This window comes from Hyperoodon ampullatus, assembly GCF_949752795.1.
Source record: "Hyperoodon ampullatus genome assembly, chromosome: 12".
In the NCBI taxonomy this organism is placed as follows: domain Eukaryota; kingdom Metazoa; phylum Chordata; class Mammalia; order Artiodactyla; family Ziphiidae; genus Hyperoodon; species Hyperoodon ampullatus.
In genome coordinates, this window is record NC_136925.1 from 3,712,250 (window position 1) to 3,733,626 (window position 21,377).

Consider the following 21,377-nt stretch of genomic DNA (forward strand, 5'->3'; position numbering starts at 1 on the left):
ACGTCAACACCAGAGCTCAAAGCACACAAATTCCTCCAGCTGATTCCTGCCTAGAAGGGCACACAGCACGCGACATCATCCATGTGCGTCATTCACCGGGGAGGACATTACCGAGCTTTCAATTTCAATTAACCTGCCTTGCTTTATAAATAGCCTAAAGGTCCCTATCTAAATAGGTTGGTGCCCTTTTCTCAGAAGCAAAGGGAACAGCATGACAAAGAAGCACAAAATAATAAATGAACTTTCCCCTTTGTAAATAGGAGAAAGTCGACATTAAACCAATTCTAAGTCCGAACTGAAGAGCTATTAATAAAATAAAGCTCAAGAGAATGAAGGACCAGTTTTAACCAGAAAATAAACAACATTCACTAACTCTATCAGCTCTTTTTAAAGTATCTGTGAGTCACAGGGCTAGAGAAATAATTCAAGGTCCACATACACGCAGAGCTAAACACAGATCCCATAATTACAATCCTTAATACGGTCTCCAAAATAATATAGTTTAAAAGTCCCAGATGATTGATGTTCAGCCAGAAAGAAGTTAGTTTTGAAGATTCAATGATATCATTCTCTTCTAAATCTGAAATGTTTAATAATTTTTATAACCCATAGCATTATCATTTCTTTTGCTAGCTCTGTTTTTTCCTCTAAAATAAATGATTATGAAGAAAACCTGCACATCACTTCTACAATCTAAGTACTTGTGTACAGCACTTTTCTAGTTCATACTTCAATGATAATAAAGCAGAATCAGTAAACATCAGTGGAATTTATCAAAAAGTAGAAAATAACTGGTATAGATCATTAAGCAGAGTAGTGAACCCATGAATCCATCTAATAACCACTGTGTGGGAAAACACAGATGTTCACCATCTTGATCTCAGGTAAAATAGACATTCATGTATATGTGCCACACATATACGTACACACGTGTCATCCGGGCAATACTTTATAAGCTTGCCATGGTGACATCCACATGCAATCAGAGTAGTGGCCGGCTCACTGAAATATCTAGGACACAATCAAAAACTAAGAATTAAGTTAAATAAAAAAGATTTCTGATTGAAAAGAGATCTGACAAAGTTGACAGACATCCTTAAAGAGGTCCCTAAGCCCTCACTCACAGCAGCTTTAAAAAAGAATCCCATCAGAAGTCTTTCCTGATATGTAATACTTTTTTTAATGTTAATTAATTAATTTTTATTTTTTGTCTGTGTTGGGTCTTTGTTTCTGTGCAAGGGCTTTCTCTAGTTGCGGCAAGCGGGGGCCACTCTTCATCGCGGTGCGCGGGCCTCTCACTGTCGCGGCCTCTCTTGTTGCGGAGCACAGGCTCCAGACGCACAGGCTCAGTAGCTGTGGCTCACGGGCCTAGCTGCTCCGTGGCACGTGGGATCCTCCCAGACCAGGGCTCGAACCCGTGTCCCCTGCATTGGCAGGCAGATTCTCAACCACTGCGCCACCAGGGTAGCACTGTAATACTCTTGCTGTGGCAGTTAAGTGAATCATCACTTTATCTGCACTAAGTCATGACAACCGGCTGCCCAATCCTCCAGTCATTCGACCAATTTCCATGCTTAGATGATCATACTAAGTGAAGTAAGTCAGACAGAGAAAGACAAATACCATGTATCACTTATATGTGGAATCTAAAATATGACACAAATGAACTTATCTACAAAACAGAAGATGAACTGTAAATATAAGTAAAACATGGGACAAAGTAACTCAACGTATATGAGTTACCGATGCAGTGCTAGATGGAAACAGACAGAGAAATTACTTCTAGGTGGTAAAGGCTGAGGAACAGGAGCTGGGGGGGTGGGGTGGGGTACAGGTCAGATTGGAAGCAGAGGAGGAGTTTCTGAGGGGCAGAAACAGCATCACACAGGCAGAGAGGCAACTGGGAGCAGTGTGGATGCAGCCAGTAGTATGGGGGGAGAAACGAAAGTCGGGAAGAAAATTCAAAGCCAGACCATTTATGATCTTAAACACAAGCTAAGGAAACTGGATTTTACCAGTCAACATGGGGAAGATTTTAAGCAAAACAGTATTGTGATCAGAGCTGTATTCTGGAAAAGCTAATCTCACAGATGTATATAACACGAACTAGAGGAGGGGGAAGAGAGTTAGAACAGACTCACGACAAAGATTATAATCACTCAGATCAGAAGTAAGGAGGGCATATAAAAAAGAAGGAAATCAGGCCATTTGCAGCAGCATGGATGGATCTAGAGATTATCATACTAAGTGAAGTAAGTCAGACAGAGAAAGACAAATACCATATATCACTTATATGTGGAATCTAAAATATGACACAAATGAACTTATCTACAAAACAGAAACAGACTCACAGACATAGAAAACAGATTTATGGTTGCCAAGGGAGAGGGTGGGGATGGGAGGGATGGGCTGGGAGTTTGGGATGAGCAGATGCAAACTATTATATAGAGAACGGATAAACAACGAGGCCCTACTGTATAGCACAGGGAACTACATTCAGTATCCTGTGATAAACCATAATGGAAAAGAATATAAAAAAGAATGTGTATTTTTATATAACTGAATCACCTTGTTGTATGCCAGAAACTAACACATGATAAGTCAACTATACTTCAATTTAAAATTTTTTTTTAAAAAAAGAAGTAAGGAGGGAGTGAACTCTGCCAATCACAGTAGAAACAGTAGTGAGAGAAACCCCAAGATAGAACCGTCAGAACTTGATAGCTCTGAAGTTTTCAATCTGGCTTGTTTTGAGAATCCATAAGCAGGATCCAAGAGGAGCTTGAAAGTCACCATACACAATGAAATGAAAGGGAAATAGTTGCTCCCTGATTTGAAACCAATATGCATACATTCAGAAGGATGAGTTTCACTTGAAATAAACTGGATTAATACTTTTTAAATGGCAGATCCATTTTTAAACAAAAGGTCAGGGGAAAGCCAGAAAGTATCACAATGTGTAACACGATGAAGCCTTTAGTTTGGTCCAAACCAGCTGGCCAGCTAAAACAAGCAGTGGTACAGAGTACAATCCAATGTTTCAGAATTAAAGAAATCTATATTCTACATGCTCTTACAGGATAATCATACCTCCCCAAAGCTTTAGTCATCTAATCTATTTCTTACCTCACTTTTCCATGAAAATTGCTTTTATTTTTTTAGGTCACAAGTCACCGATGGCCTTCTAGTTGCATACCCAATGGAAACTTTGCAGTCAATATTTCAATATTTAACCCCTGACGATTGCTCTAAATCCTTTACTCTCCATCTGCCTCTACCTGCAAAGAATCACAAGTCCTATCAAGTGTCCCTGATTAATTCTTCACTGACCCCTTCCTGACTCCATCTTTCCTCCACTGCCACGGTTTAGGCTCTCATTACCCCTCAGATAGACGCAGTGGTTCTCAAACTGTGGTCCTCAGGCCAGGAGCAGCAGCATCTGGAAGCTCACTAGAAGTAAAATTGCTTGGGCCCCACCTGAGAACTACTGAATCAGAAACTCTGGGGACAGCAGCTGGTAACCTGTGATGGGGCAAGCCTTCCAGGTGACTCTGATGTGTACTAAAATTTAAGAACCTCTGTAATCAACAATCATCCCACTCCTGGTCTCCCTGCCTTTAGTCTCCCAGCTCCCCAAGGCTGTGGCCACAGTTAGGTCCTAAATGACCAATTTTATTATGTCATTTACCAGCTTCTACAACAGGATTCAAAATATGTGAACCCTTTTTAAACAAAAAATAGACTTCAAATGTTAACTTAAATTTGCATTCTAATGTTAGTTGAATTTGTATACACATGGAAGTTTCATAAAACTAGCAATCTCCCTTCTACTTCTCAAGTATAGATATTAGAATAATTTCTTTCACAGAGAACACAAAACCAGTACATTCAACAACATTAATTTGAAATCAAATTTTCCTGAAGCTTTACCACAATGTCAACTTTCTTCACGGGAAGATGAGGTCTCAGGCCTGGTTCTTCAAGGTTCTGGAACCTTGAAGAAGTGACTTAACCTCTCCAGGCCTCAGTGTCTACATCTGCAAAATGGGATAATAGCAGAACGAATTTCACAGAATTGTGAGGACTAAGTGAACTAATACATATAAAGTTCCTAGAACAGGGTTAGGCACATAGAAAACATGGTTAAGAGTTTGTAGCTACTGTTATCACCATCATCATTATCATTACTAATAATATTAAACTTACAGAGCAAATACCTGTATGTATAGGCATAGTACTGACCACAGGTTATTCCCCAATATTCATTCTCTCTTTCTTCTACAGTAACAGAACCCCGGAGTTTTAGCCAAGCACATATCCACACACCTTAAAGACTACATTTCCCAGCCTCCCTACATCTAGCTGGTCAACATCTACCCTCTCCACGGAGCATTAGCCTCCAGGATTCTGCCAGGTGGTGAAGGGATGCTGGAGACCTGAGGGCTTCTTTAAAAGAGTTTCAACCAATTCTCCTTATTCTGGAGCACCACCTCCCTTCACTCCTATTCCCAGAGGTGTGGGTGTTGCCAATTCCCGAGCCTTTGCGTAACTCTGTGACGTAAGCGAGGCTGGTTCTTAGCTGCCCCGCTGCCCATTCCGGATTCTGTTTTTCCAAGCTTATTACACCCTTGACCTTCCAGCTTCCAACACTTTGTTCATGTTGTCGTCTCCAATCCCATTCTCCCCATCCTTACGGATTTAGGCCTTTATAAAAGAAGATCTTAGACATTTTAGTGGGAGTTTGAAAGGAAACAAATATCGCTACCTGCGTCCAATTGTCTCTTTTTCCAGAGGTCTCAGCCACCATTTTCCACCAAAAGTTTCAGCACACAGTTTCATTCACCCTGTCATTTACATTCTGGACTAAATAGAAGAAAGTTGCTGGGCACGTCTTCCATCATTTCACATTTTTATTTCACTCTTAAACTGTTATTTTACTCCCCATGGGATGATGCTTTGGTCTACCACGTGTACTGGATGTTCTTAAAGGCAGGAACTATATGTTAAAAATGTTACTACCTTCTAGAACAGTAGTTCTCAAACTTGACTGCACATTTGAATCACCTGGGGACCTTTGAAAACTCCAACACCCCGGCCACACCCCAGACCAGTAACTCAGAATCTCTGGGGTGAAACGGAAGCATCAGTATTGTAACCTACAGGCACGGCTGAGCAGCAGTGCTGGGCAGTGAATAGTGTTGTCTGGAGACCTATGTCAGACACTTATCCCACATACGTACACACACAACTGAAAGGCACCAGCCCTCCTAAGATGGCGTCTTCAACAAACTCTGGGGCCTAATACATTGGTCTCTGAACCCAGGAAAATAACCTGAGTAATCTGAGGAAATACTAAAGAAGTGCCTCAGCCTAAGACAAAGTTGGGGGATGCTTTTTCTACTTGTCGGATGACACATTAATATTAACCATCTGCTTTCTGTGTCCATTGGTCAATGTGGCAATGGTAACAGTCAATGCCAGCCTTTCTCCATTGAGTGTAATTCAGCCCATCGCTGCCTTCATTATTCATTACTTGCGAACGGCTGGCCTAGCAATCATATCACATGCTTGAACTGCCCCGGGGCTATTTTGAGTGGCAACCTTCCATTTCTGCAGAAACCATAAAACTGACCCAAAGAAACTGATGAAGTTGACAGGCAACAGAGGCTCCAGAATATCTATATAGGAGGAGCATAGGAGAAGCATTCTAGTTAGAGACTAAAGGCAGATGACTTGTCTTGATCGTTCACTTTCATAGCTAGCCCATCATTTTTACTTAGATTGTATGTACGCATGAGGTGGTTGGGAGAATTGGTAAAGATTAAAGTTGCCTCAAGCACCACTGATACCACCGTGTTAGCAAAGTCAGGGACCACAGATCCATGTCACTGCACCATCAACAGAACCTCTTCATTTCCTTCCTTTGGCTGTTCTCCAGAGGCTGGGCACCAGTCCACTTATGGCTGCACACAGAGAAGAGGACAGGCAAGGCAATACAGTTACTAACTGCTAAATAAAGCCTCCACCAGAGGGACCCACCCACAAGAGGAAAAAAGAAAATACACCAAAGCCTAACAACTGGGCCTGATCCCTTAGCGGTCCTGCAGAAATTAGGGACGAAAGGGTCCTGCTGTTGAACAAAGACCTCCCAACGTGAGTCCACAAATAGACACAAATCATACCAGAAGGGGACCTGCAGCAATAAAACTGGGCAAGGAAATCCTGGTATGTTAGACTCTTCTCCCACTGAAAGCCAAGTACCTATCTACAGCTCTTCCAAAGAACCATGTCTATTCTCTGATCCTATAATTCCCTGGACCACAGAGATTTTTCTGAGAGAAAGGGAAGTGGGGTGGAAATAAGTAACAGCAGTAGCACTCCATGGCCACCAGGAAATTTAAACCAGGAAAGATTTTTCAGTAACTTGGCTATTGCCCCCTTAGTAAAATGAATCACCTAAGGATCGCCCAGCCTGGAAACATAGGGAAGAAATTTTACTTTACCGAAATCCTTAAGTATAATGGGAGCTACAGCTGAGTGGTGAGCTGCCTTCTGCCTGCAGAAAGAAATAGCAGGAACTAGCTAAGAAAGCGAATAAAGGTAATTTGGCAAGAACTGAGTGAGTGCAACGCTTCATTGAGACTATTTGGCTCAAATTCTGCTTCTAAGTATCTGAGAGAAATCAGGAGAGACTGTGTAGGTTAGAGGCTCCTGGTTCCCCACCTGAGTCACTATCAACAGACTGTGGGATGAAGGAAGCCATTTAAAAGAACACAACTAGTGCAATAATTGGATGCCACGATATCTACCTTTTTCCTCTTTTTGTATAAAGGCTAAATACTGCGAGCAGAGCTGTAACCTTGATATATATGTACAGCATAATTAAAAGCTAGAAGGTCCTTGGGCAGAAACTCTGTAGAATATTTAACAAAGGAAAAGTTGCCTTCTTCAGGCAAATGACTCAGCTGGACTTAGGAATTTGTTCAGAACGCTGTGGAACTTTTTAATGCCTATCGGTGCTTAATTTAGATTTGAACTGATATAATGGGTTTATGCCAGTTCGTATGTTCCTTTCTCCATCTGATTAATGAACTAACACGTTCCTAAAGTGATATAAAAGGTTCCTTTTGAGTTTTGAGGAACCTTCCCTTTTTAAAGAACAAAATGCTCAAGTTCAGAGTCTACAGATTCTTGATTAATTAAGAATGTAATACTGTGTTTGTGTGTGTTCCCTTTTGGCTTAGAAACAAGTTTCTTTGTTTCTGCTGGACTCCAAGCTGGCAGCAACCAGAGGAGAAAAAGATGAGGATTAAAATGAACAGCCTGCCCAGAAACAGAGATAAGGAGAAATCTCTTATTACCAACTTTGCTTAAGTGTCCAGAAGCCAAAACTACAGAAAAAGAATCTTTTGGCTAATTTTGAGGCTGGCCCCATGCCACCACTTCTGGCTGGTGTCCAGAGGCCCTCAGGGGGAGAGGGCTGACAGGATGCCCCTAGAGAAGGTCAGGCATTTCACTGCTGAAGCTGCCTTCGGGTGTAGCTGCTCAGTCGGAAACCAACAACTTGTTGTCCAACAGGTTTCCCAAGTGATTCTTTAGCGCATGACACTCACCAACATTCACCTAACTGACCCCCCATCCCCTCTGCCAATCTAAGCAACTGAGAGCCCTCCACTCAACGGGAACAGAGAACAAAGCACTGGGCTCCCACCTCCATGGCTTGACATAGAAAGCCTGGCTCCACAAGGAACTCGCAAAGGACAACGAATGCTGTCCTCCACGCGGGGCTGTTTTTACTGGCTACTCCCAACTTGACTAGAAAATCATTGTTCCTCGTGAACTTAATTATTCTGTGACTGTATAACTGCGTGCAAGGTGCTAACCAGTGGAATTCCAAGTTAGAATTGAAGCACAGACTGCCTAGCTATGTAATAACCTACACATTTAGCCTCAAACCTCCTGAGACAGGTAAGCGACCACAATAGCTCAATATCCAAGCCTGTAAAAGTTAAGCTGCCATATAGCTGCCGTGCCACCAGCCATGCTACTTTTAGAAGAAAGAGCAGTTCTTTCTCGGTTGTAATTTAATGGGTTTGTGATCTGTTTCCTTAAGATAAACAAAAGAGAGTGGGAGAATCCAGGGATTCCCAGATATTGAGCAATCTGAACTGCCCATGTGAAAATGGTGAGACTGGTCCCTTTCTGCCCCTGATCATTTCTGGGATCTAAAAAGAAAAGCCTTACAATTCAAAAATTAGACTTGAATCAAATGAGCAACAATTCCGAACCCACGAAAAGCAAAGTTAAAAAAAAAAATTGCTTGCTTCAATGTGTAAATATTAGAAAGGGAGCTGTCCCAACTAAAACAATTAAAAATGTCCAGTGCATCCAAATACAGGAAATACTAAATGCTGAAGAAAAAAGTTTGTGTTTTTCCCTCTGTTAAAAGTACCGATCTAGAAGAGGATTTTTTAATGACCCAGCACCAGATTTTGGATGCTAACATAGAGATAACACCCCTAATATCAAGTGGACAGATGAGATATGTCATACTTGACAGGGAAAATATAAAATAAGAGACCTTTTACTCTCTCTTAATCTATGTTGTTCTTGATATAGTTTCATTTTTCAAATTCTTAATTATGATGTTTAAAAAGATACATGAATCAATTTTATACTTTCTGACAAGAATGGTCTATATTCCCATTTCTCCTGGTCTAATTCAGCCCAGGCCCATCTCCTAAGCCCCTGTTGGTGCTCACATCTGATCATTTTAAATGCCTGCCATTGCCAAATACGGTGGAGAAAAACTGGCTTAAGGTCATTACATTATGCTTAAAATGTCAAAGAGAACACCTGTTGGCAGCTCTAACATTTATTATTTAATCAACTAAGGAAAAAAAAAAAGTCAAAGCACCAGCTGCCACCTCAGAACAACTTAATGCACTAATCAAAAAACTTGTTCACAAGAGTCACAAAAAGAATCGTTAAAAACTTTTTAATATGGATTATCGATGACTAGCTGCTTCTTACCTCATGAATAATCAAAACCCCTGAGCTTTGTTTATTAAAATTCCTTATACATTCCTTATATTTCTCATGTTTTTATACCAATGAGTTGCTCATTTATAAATAAGAAGGAAAAACAATGTAGTACCAAAAGCTCGGAATTGGCTTCTGGGTCTGGCTCACCTACTTGCCGCTGGGCAACTTGATAACATCTAACGTCTCAGAACTTCAGTTTCTGCATTATGTGGAGAAGAACTAGATCAAGGTTTCTCAACCTCAGAGCTATTGACCTTTGGGGTCAGATCATTCTTTGTTTGGAGGGCTGCCCTCTGTACCAAAGGGTAGTTATCAGCATCTCTGACCTCTACCCACTGCGTACCAGTGGCAACCCCCCGTTGTGGCAACCCCCCGTTGTGACAACCCAAAATGGCTCTGGACATGGCCAAATGCCCCCAGAAGAGCAAAACCATCCCCAGTTGAGAACTGCTGGACTAGATATATACTCAATTTCTCTCCAGCCCTGATACCCTACAAAATAAATACCTTACTCTCTTAAATGTTATTTGTTAAGCCACTGGTCAACATGCCTACTGTGAGGCTACTCAGTTTGATTTTAAAGAAATTGAAATACAATTTCTTGACTGTCTGTACCAATTCTAATTTTAGCAGATTCTAAAACCGTTTTTTTTTTTGCAATGAAAATTCACAAAAGGACACTAAAGCAACATATAAGGGAAACTAATATAAAGTATTATATTAGTACTAGATATTATTGTACTAGTTTGTACTAGTACTAACTAGTACTAGCATTAGTACTAGTATTAGTACTAGATATAATTGTACTAGTATTAGTACAATAATATCTTCATCCCATTTTTGAGGGTAACTCCTTCAACTGGATGAAAAGGAAGGCATTTTAACATGTTCTTTAACTAGTTTTCCCACATGTGTACTTTCAGTAAACAAAGGGGCCTTATAAAAACAGGAGCAATTTAAAGTGACTGACTTTTAAGAAGAAAGAAAAACACAGCTACTCTCAAGCCTTTTAAAATATTTTTTAAGCATATTAGAAAAAAAGTTTACACCATCTTATGAATTCCTGTTTTTATTCCAAATTCATGGAAGAGTTAGGTATCTTACAATCTATATCTGGTATTCAATTTGCCCTGAAGTCATAAATGTATATACTTCCATAGGGGAAATATAAACCTATTCCTGAAGAACTATCATTAGTTTACCAAGTTTTTTTGGGGTTTTTTTTTCACTAAAATTAGTTTCAACTGCCCAGAGGCCAAACCCTATCTCACAGGTTACCATTATTCAATGGAACCTGACACAAAATACAAGAGTATGATTATTACTCAAGTAACCCTTTTTTTGTTGGAGGAACATATAATGCAAGGTCACTTTTTCTGTTGAAGATGTTCATTTCCTAATTCTGGTGAAAGTATAAGACTTGTCAAAAGATTTTGCCTTCAGCCTCCACATTTAAAACTTATCATACTGGAAAACGGGTTTCTTAAGAGAAAATTAAGAAACACACTACTATATATTAAAATAGATAGCCAATAAGGACCTACTGTATAGCACAGGGAACTCTACTCAATATTAGTAGAGTAATAACCTATATGGGAAAAGAATCTGAAAAACAATGAATATATGTATATGTATAATTGAATCACTGTATACCTGAAATTAACACAACATTGTAAATCAACTATACTCCAATAAAATTGAAAAAAAAAAGAGAGAGAGAGAGAGAGAAAATTAAGTGCCTAATGTAGCCCATGGCTCTAAGATGACATACAATTGTTATATTCATAAAACCTCTAAATATAAAGGAAATCAAAGCATAAAGCAAATGTGTTCCTCTTTTTAAAAAAGGTAAAAGTATAAAGAATACCTAAACGTGTACTTTCACTTTACTGATGAGGATACTGGGGCCCAAAGTCAACTCCCAAATACTGGCAGATTACAGACAAAACCTCGCCTTCTCCACACGCCTGTCCTAGTTTCCTTCCGGAATTCAGTGTCTTAAAGTATCTGGTTTTACAATTTCTCTGATGTTTACATAAGAAAACAAGTAAGTGGTTATATTCGTTTTCCCAAGCTGCTACGACAGGCCCCAGTTGTGGTGGACAGGAATGAAGAGAATAATGGAAAAACATCAAATCCCATGAAAAGGCAGACGTTTAGGCCTGTAGATTAATTCAGCAAAGCCTCTGCTGTTCCTTTTCTCACCTGAGTTTCCTCCAATACGTGGAACAAAATACAGCCTTGGGGACCACAGAACAGCCACATTCACTGCAGTACAGGATAGTGTTAAATAAAAACGTGCCCTGAACCTGACACACCAAAGTCTTATTTGAATAAAACATACACAAACACTGTCTCATACAGAGAATGACAATAATGAGGGCAGATTTTGTACATGACGTGCAGACTCCGTCTCAGTGACTTACGTAAATGAAAGGATGTGTGGAATTCAACATAAAATCACACCCTACCCTAAAAATCAACTGCCGTTAATGGCCCTCCCCATCCCCTGCTTCCCTAGAACTACTCCCAGTCCCCACCACTGCTCCTGATCAAGGGATCCCCTCCCATAAAAAGGTTAAAAATGCCATGTGTTTATGAGGTTACGCTCTTCGACTTTCAATTTCTGAGCACTCTCTTTATTTTGTTCTGTCAAAGGACAAGGAAGGAGAAACATAGTTCGGTGATGCTAAACTCACACTCATCTGTGTTACCTGGGGTACAAAACAGCTCTATCTCCCTTCCTTTTTTTTTAATAGCATTGTCCCTAGTGAGTCAGTTCCTTCTTTTTAATATTAAGTAGTACTCAGCGTCACAATATTATGTCAGTAACCTGCAATCCTTCAAATTCTCCCTTCTGGTGGAATTTAAAACCCTTCTCTGCAGTTCCAGAGTATTGATACAAGGCCAACCGAGACAGTCTCATTTCAAAGTGTAGGCTGCCACCTACTGGCTGAGCCCTTCTCAACATCCAGCTCTCCCCAGAAAGTGAATCAATCCCCCACAAGAGGTTTGCTTGCTGTGTCATTCAATGCAATGTATTCAACTATATCAGCATAATCTTTTTCATTCTTTTCAATACAAAGTCTTTAAAAAATAAGGATTTACTGTATAGCACAGGGAACTATACTGAATATCTTGTAATAAACTATAATGAAAAAGAATCAAAAAAATATAGATTTGTACATATAAATATGTACAACGGAACCACTCTGCTGTACACCTAAAACTAACACAGTATTGTAAATCAGCTATACTTCAAAAATTTTTTAAGTTAAGTAAATACAAATTTTTTTAATTTCAAAAAGAGACTACCAAGCCAAGCATGCTTGTGTATAGCTTAAAATTCCCAGCCTATACTCCAAAGAGCAGAGCGTTATTTTTAAAAAATGTGCTATTTCTTAAATATACAAAAAGTTCTGATTGGATAGATTTCTCTTCACCATTTCCTTTGTTCCTCACTCCTGAAAACGGAAGCTCATTCCCTCTTAGAGAAAGTGGTGGTGATTTCATTGTTCGTATTGATCAACCTGGAATTATTCAAAATTTGAATTCATAGTCCTAAAGCTAGTGTAAAAATTCACAACAGCTGCTGACAATAAAGCTAAGAATTAATTAGCTGTTAATTAGCCCAACCCCTTGTCATGCAGACATAAATCTTCCAGCGCCTTCTATGAGCAGTGGACTTTTTCTAGTGAGAGCTAGTTTCTCCCTGTTTTAAGCTATTTTTAAAGAAAATCAGACCAACTAAAAATCACTAAAGGGAGATAAGGAAACCCCCTTCAGAGGCAGAAGCCACTGTCTTGGTGACAGAGTAAGGGGTAAATACATTCAACAACATTCACTCAATAAGTACTGCATGATGCTATATTAGGAGCTAGGGATGAACCCACGATTTAAATGTCTATTTCCTTTGAGAAGTTGTCTGGTACAGCGATCTCGTGGGAAGACAATTACAACATAATTTGCAATATGTAAAAGATGTAAAATCTGGACAGTGATAATGTAGTGACTGAAGGTGAAATAGGAGTTTCCCAGGGAATCAGATGGGGAAGAGAGATCCAAATAGCATGTGCAAAGGAAGAGAGATGAAAAACACAAGGGCTTAGGGAAAACGTCCCATAATTCAATATTAATGAATAAAGTGAACAAGGCCAGGTAGATAGGGAGGGAGCAGACCTCAAAGTCTTTTGCATATTCTGCCAAGAAATGTGCATTTCAGCATGATCACACTGGCAACAGACAGTGACTGAAGGGAGGGCGATTACTAAGAAAGGCAGGGAAACTGTCCGAGCAGGGATGATTAGGGATACGAAGCGAAACTCCAGGGCAGTGAGAACGGAAAGGAGAGGCCATATTAAAGACAAACTCTACACAGGGAACTATACTCAATGTTTTGTAATGACTTGTAAGGGAAAAGAATCTGAAAAAGAATATATGTATATGTATGTGTAACTGAATCAGTTTGCTGTACACCTGAAACTAACATAACATTGTAAGTCAACTATACTTCAATACAAAAATAATAAAATAAAAATAAATTTTTAAAAGTAACATTCTAGGGACTTCCCTGGTGGTGCGGTGTTTAAGAATCCACCTGCCAATGCAGGGGACACGGGTTCGAGCCCTGGTCCGGGAAGATCCCACATGCTGTGCAGCAACTAAGCCCGTGTGCCACAACTACTGAGCTTGCGCTCTAGAGCCGGCGAGCCACAACTACTGAGCCCGCATGCCACAACTACGGAAGCCCGCGCACCTAGAGCCCACGTTCCACAACAAGAGAAGCCACTGCAATGAGAAGCCCACGCAACGAAGAGTAGCCCCTGCTCACCGCAACTAGAGAAAGCCTGTGCGCAGCAATGAAGACCCAAGGCAGCCAAAATTAATTAATTAATTAATTAATTAATTATTTAAAAAGTGTAAAAATCCAACTTTTGGTTTCCAGTCCCACATGTAAGGAGCTTGGCAGTCGCCACTCCATCCTAACAAGTAAAAAGCTCAATAGACTAAAATCGACAACTCTTCTTGGATCCTCAGAGAGGTGAGGACACAGGGCAAACCGCTGCCCCCAAGACTGGAGAGGCGGCTGGGTGAGCACAGGGAATCCCAGAGCTGCGGCAGGAAACCTGAGCTGTACTTGATGAATTGCTGGAGGTTCTGTGTGGACAAGTCCGAGACTTAAAACCTCCAGGGACCAAGTCGCAGGGGGCTCCCCACAATTTTGTGAGGTTTACCCCCAGGAGCTCAATCAGGTTTCCACAGTAAATGTCGGAGAAAATCCCCTCGTGCTTCCAGCAAGGGAAGTGAACAAGCAACCATTCTGAAATATGCCAGAGCACTCCCTCCTTAGCTAAAAGTCACATAAAACTTGTTAACCAGGGCTTCCCTGGTGGCGCAGTGGTTGAGAGTCCGCCTGCCGATGCAGGGGACACGGGTTCGTGCCCCGGTCCGGGAGGATCCCACACGCCGCGGAGCGGCTGGGCCCGTGAGCCATGGCCGCTGAGCCTGCGCGTCCGGAGCCTGTGCTCCGCAACGGGAGAGGCCACAGCAGTGAGAGGACCGAGTACCGCAAAAAAAAAAACAAACAAAAAAAACTAATTAACCAGAGCCCAACCTACTGGGTATCATCAGAACCTAACTGACCTGGGGGAAGGGAAATACTCAACTCCAGCTCACTCTAGCCACCTTGTCCTACCTGAGGCAGGGAGAAAAAACTGAGAAATGTTCGTGAAGTTCACAGTCCAGGGGCACAGGCTCACTAAAGACAAACCTCATCATAGGATTACAGAACACTTCTCCTCTCCCCACACCTCACCACCACATCCCTGAAGGCCTAGTTACAGCAGTTCATTTTACCCAGTGCATCACGTCTGGCTATCAAGAAAAAAATTACAAGGCACACCAAAAGGCAAAAGACACATTTGAAGAGACAGCGCAAGCATCATTAGCAGACGTGGCAGGGATGCTGGAATTATCAGACTGGGAATTTAAATGATTAATATGCTAAGGTCTCTAATGGATAAAGTAGACAGCATGCAAGAACAGATGGGCAATGTAAACAGAGATGAAAATTCTAAGGAAAAAAAAAGCATAGTTCTATGTTTTAAATATTAGTTAATATATAAAATATATTCAAATATATTCAAATATGGTCTAGAAGTGTATACAGTACCAAGATATATACAGTGGTTTTCTCTAGGTTATCTCTGGTAGTTTGGGCAATTGTTATTTTCTTCTTTACGCTTTTCTACATCTTCCAAATTTTCTACGATGCATATGCATTTTGAAATCGAATGTATAAAGGTTTTTAATTTCTTTTTTACGATCTAAAATCTCCAGGAGTCAGAATTAGCTGGAGAGAACTGAGATAGTTTGAGATAGCTGAGATTGGTCCAAGTATCTCAAACTCTAAAGAGCTGTTAAAATAGCAGCTAGGAGAAAGCAGAAGGACAGGACCCAGAAAAATGAAACTGCTGTAAAGGAAGGGAAAAGAACAACCTGAGAGTTCCTGCTAAGTGGGATGGGACACTTGATTTCCTGGATTCAGCTATGGTTTCCTAGATGCAAGCATAACCTCAGAGAAGGGTGGAACAAGAAGGAACAGCAATTAGAAAAAAAAAAAATCTTAAGGCCCCTCACTCCTTACTGCACACAGGAGATTTACAGGGCAGCAGCAAAGGTAAGACAGCAGGCAGATGTCAACTCCACCCCAAACTTAACTGCTTTGATTTCCACATTAGATAAAGCTGAGGGAAAAAAAGAAAGGTCAAAGCACCTCAGAGTCAGCCGTAAGAGTAAGAGGTTGAAACACATTCCTTACAGAGGAATATGCATTCTATGATGGTTTTAAGTCCGAGGCAAATGAAATGAGTGAAAGCAATAGGCAGGAGTCGATCACACGCCAGGCAAAAGGCACAGATTGGTGGGATGAAACATGTGGAAGGGTAATGTGATGGCTAATGACAGGTGTCCACTTGGCCAGGTGATGGTGCCCGGCTGTCAGATCCTAGTCTAAGATATCGCTGTGATGGTATTTTTAGATGTGATTAACATTTACATCAGTAGACTTGAAGTAAAGCAGATCATCCTTCTTAATGTGCATGGGCTTCATCCAATCACTTGAAGGCCTTAGAAGAAAAGACTAAGGTTTCCCAAACAAGAAAACATTTGTCCTGAAGCCTGCCTGGTTTTCCAGTCTGCTGGCTTGCCCTACAGATTTCAGATTTGCAAGCCCCACAATGGTGTGAGCCAGCTCCTTAAAATATAAATCTCTCTTTTTCATTTTCTCTCTCACTTTCTCTCAATATAGATATAAGTATAGGTATAAATATAGATATAAGTATAAATATAGATACAGATACAGATATATAATACATATACACACACATATCTATACACACATAGATATATCCTAATGGTTCGATTTCTCTGGAGAATCCTATTGCAGATAATAAAAGATGAAATCTATTAGCAGAGACCAATAGGGCAGAACCTTGAACTAGAGGCAATGGGACTGAAATGGGCTACGGTAGGGGACTTCCCTGGCGGTCCAGTGGTTAAGACTCTGTGCTCCCACTGCAGAGGGCGTGGGTTCAATCCCTGGTCGAGGAACTAAGGTCCTCCATGTCCCACAGCGTGGCCAAAACAAAAAACAGCTAAAAAGAGTAATCCATGTTCTTGGGGTTGGGGCTTCCCTGGTGGTCCAGTGGTTAAGAATCTGCCTTCCAATGCAGGGGACGTGGGTTTGATCCCCAATCGGGTAACTAAGATTCCACATGCCGTGGGGCAACTAAGCCCATGGGCCACAACTACTGAGCCCACACCACAACTAAAGAGAACCCCGCGTGCTGCAATGAAAGATCCCATGTGCCGCAACTAAGACCTGATGCAGCCAACTAAATTTAATTAATTAATTAATTTAAAAAAAACAGACGAAATCGGCTAAGGTAGACAGCAATAAGAGGTCAAAGGTTCCCAGAGCATGAAGGACATGACAAACAGTGTATTTAATGAAGACTATTCTGGAATCTATAATATGTATAATATGAACTAGATCAGAGGGAAGCTACAGTTAGAACACGCTTGGAGAAATCTAAGCCAAAGGAGTCTGTGGGTGGCCGTGGAAACGAAAGGAACCCATCTGTACAATAAGGATACGGCAAACATTTTAAGAGGCAAACTTTGTATTTTCAAGATCTTTAAGTAAACGTTCTACAGGAATACTGCTCACATATAAAGATACTAACTTACCATACTTGTCTCGCAAGCCAACAGTACATCTAAAGACTCCACCAAAGGCAACATCTTCACCAAATATTACTGAAAAACAACGTTCAAAAAACACATTGTATTTAATAATCCCTAAATGATACTAACAATGAGAAATAAGTAATTTAAATGTTTACATTTTCAATTAGAAAACAGGAACGGACCACAGATCTAAATCAAGGTTTCCCAATTTCGACATTAGGGACACTTTGGACTGGATAATTCTTTTGTCGCAGTGGCCTGTCCTGTGCATTGCAGACACAGAGCAGCACCCCGGGTCTCTATCCAGTGGATGACAGTGACCCCACACAGAGCTGTAACAGCCTGAAGTCTGCCTCCAGACATTATTAACTGTGAGGGGAGGAGGGGGGATTAAAATCCCCAGTTGAGGAAGAAACACAGATCTGGAATCTCATCTTGTTTTACCCATGAAGGAAACAAGGCCAGAAAAGTAGTAACGTAACTTAACAAGTCAGAAAGCAAGAGGCAGACCTGTGACTCACACACCAGGCTCCTGAGTCCCTGAGCAGCATTTTTGTTTTTGTTGCTGTTTTTGTTTTAAATACACGACATACAATGAGAGTCAGCAATCGGAGAGCTGAAGAAACAGCATTTCAAGCTGAGAGAACAGTCACAAATAGGAAAGTGACAGATTGCGTGAAAGAGAAAGGAGGCAAGTATGGCGGATGTAAGGAACGAGGCCAAGAACAGTACAGGTGAGAGCTGAGGGGCGCCTTGTAGTAAGGCAGAGAGACCCAAACAACGGGCGCTCACAAAGCTGAGTTCTAGTCCCACTAAGGCACCTCATCGGCTTCGTGGACCTCAAGAAAATAACTCACCCTTCTCTACGGGGCTACCTCAGTCATTCTCATTCAAAACAAAGGAAGGTCTAACCGTCTACCAGTCCAGCTCTCACTTCCTCCTAAAAATTAACCTGCTTTTCACTTGACCTTAAAACCAGAGATTCCCAAGTGGAAACCCAAGGTACACTAAATATACATATGAAGTCAAGTCAATCTAATGTAGAAAATACACAGCGGAACAACTGGCTTTATATCAATAATTTAATTTAATAAGATAAAGTTACTTATAAAGTTAATTATAAATATTACAGTTACTGCCCAAAAAATCTTACAAGTTGAATGACAATGTATCCCAAAGGAAAGCACAGAATCAAACCTTCATTTTATAAATAGATAGCTGAACGAAGTGGTATTTTCCATTTTTTTCTACATGCTAGAGAAACAGCAGTACATATTCAAAAAATCCATAAGGTATTAATGTATTATAAGGACCACACATACTATGGGAGAAAGTTAACTTAATGATGCCAGATATACGTGCGAACTAATTCATAATAAGAGGATTAAAAAATGTGTTTAATATCATAATTTGATTATTTAGCCTTAAGCATTTTTTCAGGTCTTTTAAAAATTTCAAGTAGATATAATGTTACCCATTGAGCTCCAGACAAATATTTCTAGCAAATCTTCAATTCTGAATTAACACAACTACCACAGTCAAGCACAAAGGAAGTTTACCTGCAGTAGGATCTTTGGCCAATGAGTTATCTAAGGCACTTGTTACTGCCTGGAAGAGATTCATTTTCTGAGTTTGCCCTGTGGGGGGGAAAAAAAAATTATGCATTATAACATATATAAAAAATAACCAGTTTCTTAACTGTTGATCAAAATTTAATTAAAGTCAAGGTAGATGGGACTTCCCTAGGGGCATAGTGGTTAAGAATCTGCCTGCCAATGCAGGGGACACAGGTTCAAGCCCTGGTCCAGGAAGATCCCACATGCTGCGGAGCAACTAAGCCCGTGCGCCACAACTACTGAGCCTGCACTCTAAGAGCCCTCGAGCCACAACTACTGAAGTCCACACGCTCTAGGACCCACGTGCCGCAACTACTGAGCCCGCACTCTAAGAGCCCTCGAGCCACAACTACTGAAGTCCACACGCTCTAGGACCCACGTGCCGCAACTACTGAGCCCGCATGCTGCAATTACTGAAGCCCATGCACCTAGAGCCCATGCTGCACAACAAGAGAAGCCACCGCAATGAGAAGCCCACACACTGCAACGAACAGCAGACCCCGCTCGCTGTAACTAGAGAAAGCCCACACGCAGCGAGACCCAGTGCAGCCAAAAAAATTTAATTTAATTTAATTTAATTTAACAAAATAAATAAAATTAAAAAAAATAAAGTCAAGGTAGAAAGAAAGGTACAGAATATATTACGCAAATTTACTGAATTATTTACAATGATGCAGGCTCTGTAGAGGATACAAAAGCAATACAAAGTTTAAGACACTTGTTGAGGAGGCAAAATTTAAACATATTAAACAATTTAAAAACGAGTATAAAAAAAGGAGGAAGGAGGGCTTCCCTGGTGGCGCAGTGGTTGAGAGTCCGCCTGCCGATGAAGGGTACATGCCCCGGTCTGGGAAGATCCCACATGCCGTGGAGCAGCTGGGCCCGTGGGCCATGGCCGCTGAGCCTGCGCATCCGGAGCCTGTGCTCCGCAACGGGAGAGGCCACAACAGTGAGAGGCCCGCATACCACCAAAAAAAAAAAAAAAAAAAGGAGGAAGGAACATAACAAAGTTGAACGAATGTGTGTAGACAATAAATAAAAGCTATGGAAAGTCAGAAAAGGGAAGCAGCCAGAGTGGTAGTGGTCTGGGAAGACTCCCTGGATGAATCTTAGGAACGTAAGCCATAACAAGCACACGTGACCAATGTCATGTGTTAAATGTGCCAATAAGAACAAATGGTCATGGGCCACAGAACAGTGAGGAAGGCTAAAAACACTTCAGTGCCCAGAACTGCTGGTGTGTGGAGAATCCTATAACCCCATGCCTAAACACACCAGCTTGGCCCTTCCTATTATCTTATTGCTCAAGCAGAATCTCTATGAGCCCATCTCTATCTCCCTAAATGGGTTGCTGAGAGGACTAAATGGAACCATACATGTAAAGCACTTAGAACAGTACGTGAGACAGTGAGTGCTGAATAGATATTAGCTATTAATTGTCAGACTCTGGTCTGTGAATGTGTCCTTCAGCTGGACCTTGGCATTATTCTGAATGGTATAAAGCTTCATTTGATAAAGTTCCAAATGTTGGAATTCAGAAATACCGTGATTTTAGGACTTTGGTTTAAGCCTCGGCACTGCCCAGTGCCCACGATTGTCCCGGAACTGTAGGGTCAGATCATCCACAAAAGCACTCCTCAGAGAAGAAAAGGCTTCTGTCTGAATCTTCTCTGATACACAGGACCCGTCTTCATGTTACTGCCTGATCCATGCACCTTAACTCATAGCCATGCTGATATGAAATCACTCCAACACCTGCTGCCTACCCTGACTGCTGGCCCATCTAACCTCTGTGAACCCCAGTAGCCTGTGCGTCCCAAAAGCCAAGGTCTAATTCCCAGGGTGGGTCACAACCATGACTGCTGTTGCCTTCAACCCTGCAGCCAAGAGACACTGGTCACCCATCCTTTTCCTGGAGGCCCATCCCTGGAGTGCCCTGGCTCCACAGCAGGCCCTGACCTAGGACACCTGCAACCTTCCATCTTCCCGGCCTTCTGATTCTCTGTCCAGCTCTGGGCTCCCCCACCTGTCTCTGATCCCTTCCACGCTGTTTAATACCCAGGCTACAGGTCTCAGCGATACCCAATCAGATCTGCCCTGCTGCCCTCTGAGCCCAGGATAAAGCCTGGTTCTACTCTTATTTCTGGTGTAGAGAATAGGAATTTATTCAAGAAATCATTGTCATATCACCATCACACCCCATGTCTATAATTACTTCATAGTTTATTTTTCTTAAAGGCTAAGCCATTTAACAGATACTTTCCTTAAATCCTTCTCCATTCTATAAAAACTCTTAGAAGTGTTGACGGGTGCCCAGCATCAGATGATAATCGTTTAGGGTAAACTATTTTCCCAACCACCATGACATTCCCACTCCTTCACCTCTTTCATACATTTCCTAAAGTAAGAGTGTTATCTATGAAAATCTAATGAGGATTTTCATAGCTAAGACTCTAGGGAGGATGA

The 21,377-nt window shown here is 41.2% G+C and overlaps 1 protein-coding gene across 1 annotated transcript in view; it reads right to left on the reverse strand.

Moving 5' to 3' along the window:
• BCKDHB (branched chain keto acid dehydrogenase E1 subunit beta) overlaps positions 1-21,377 on the reverse strand; it is a gene marked incomplete at its 5' end in the record, with an annotated part of 229,743 nt that overhangs the window by 197,332 nt on the left and 11,034 nt on the right. The window contains 2 exons of the mRNA XM_079716325.1: positions 17,296-17,364; positions 18,855-18,932. Of these exons, the coding sequence (XP_079572451.1) occupies positions 17,296-17,364; positions 18,855-18,932 (147 nt within the window). The remainder of the gene's footprint in view (positions 1-17,295; positions 17,365-18,854; positions 18,933-21,377) is intronic.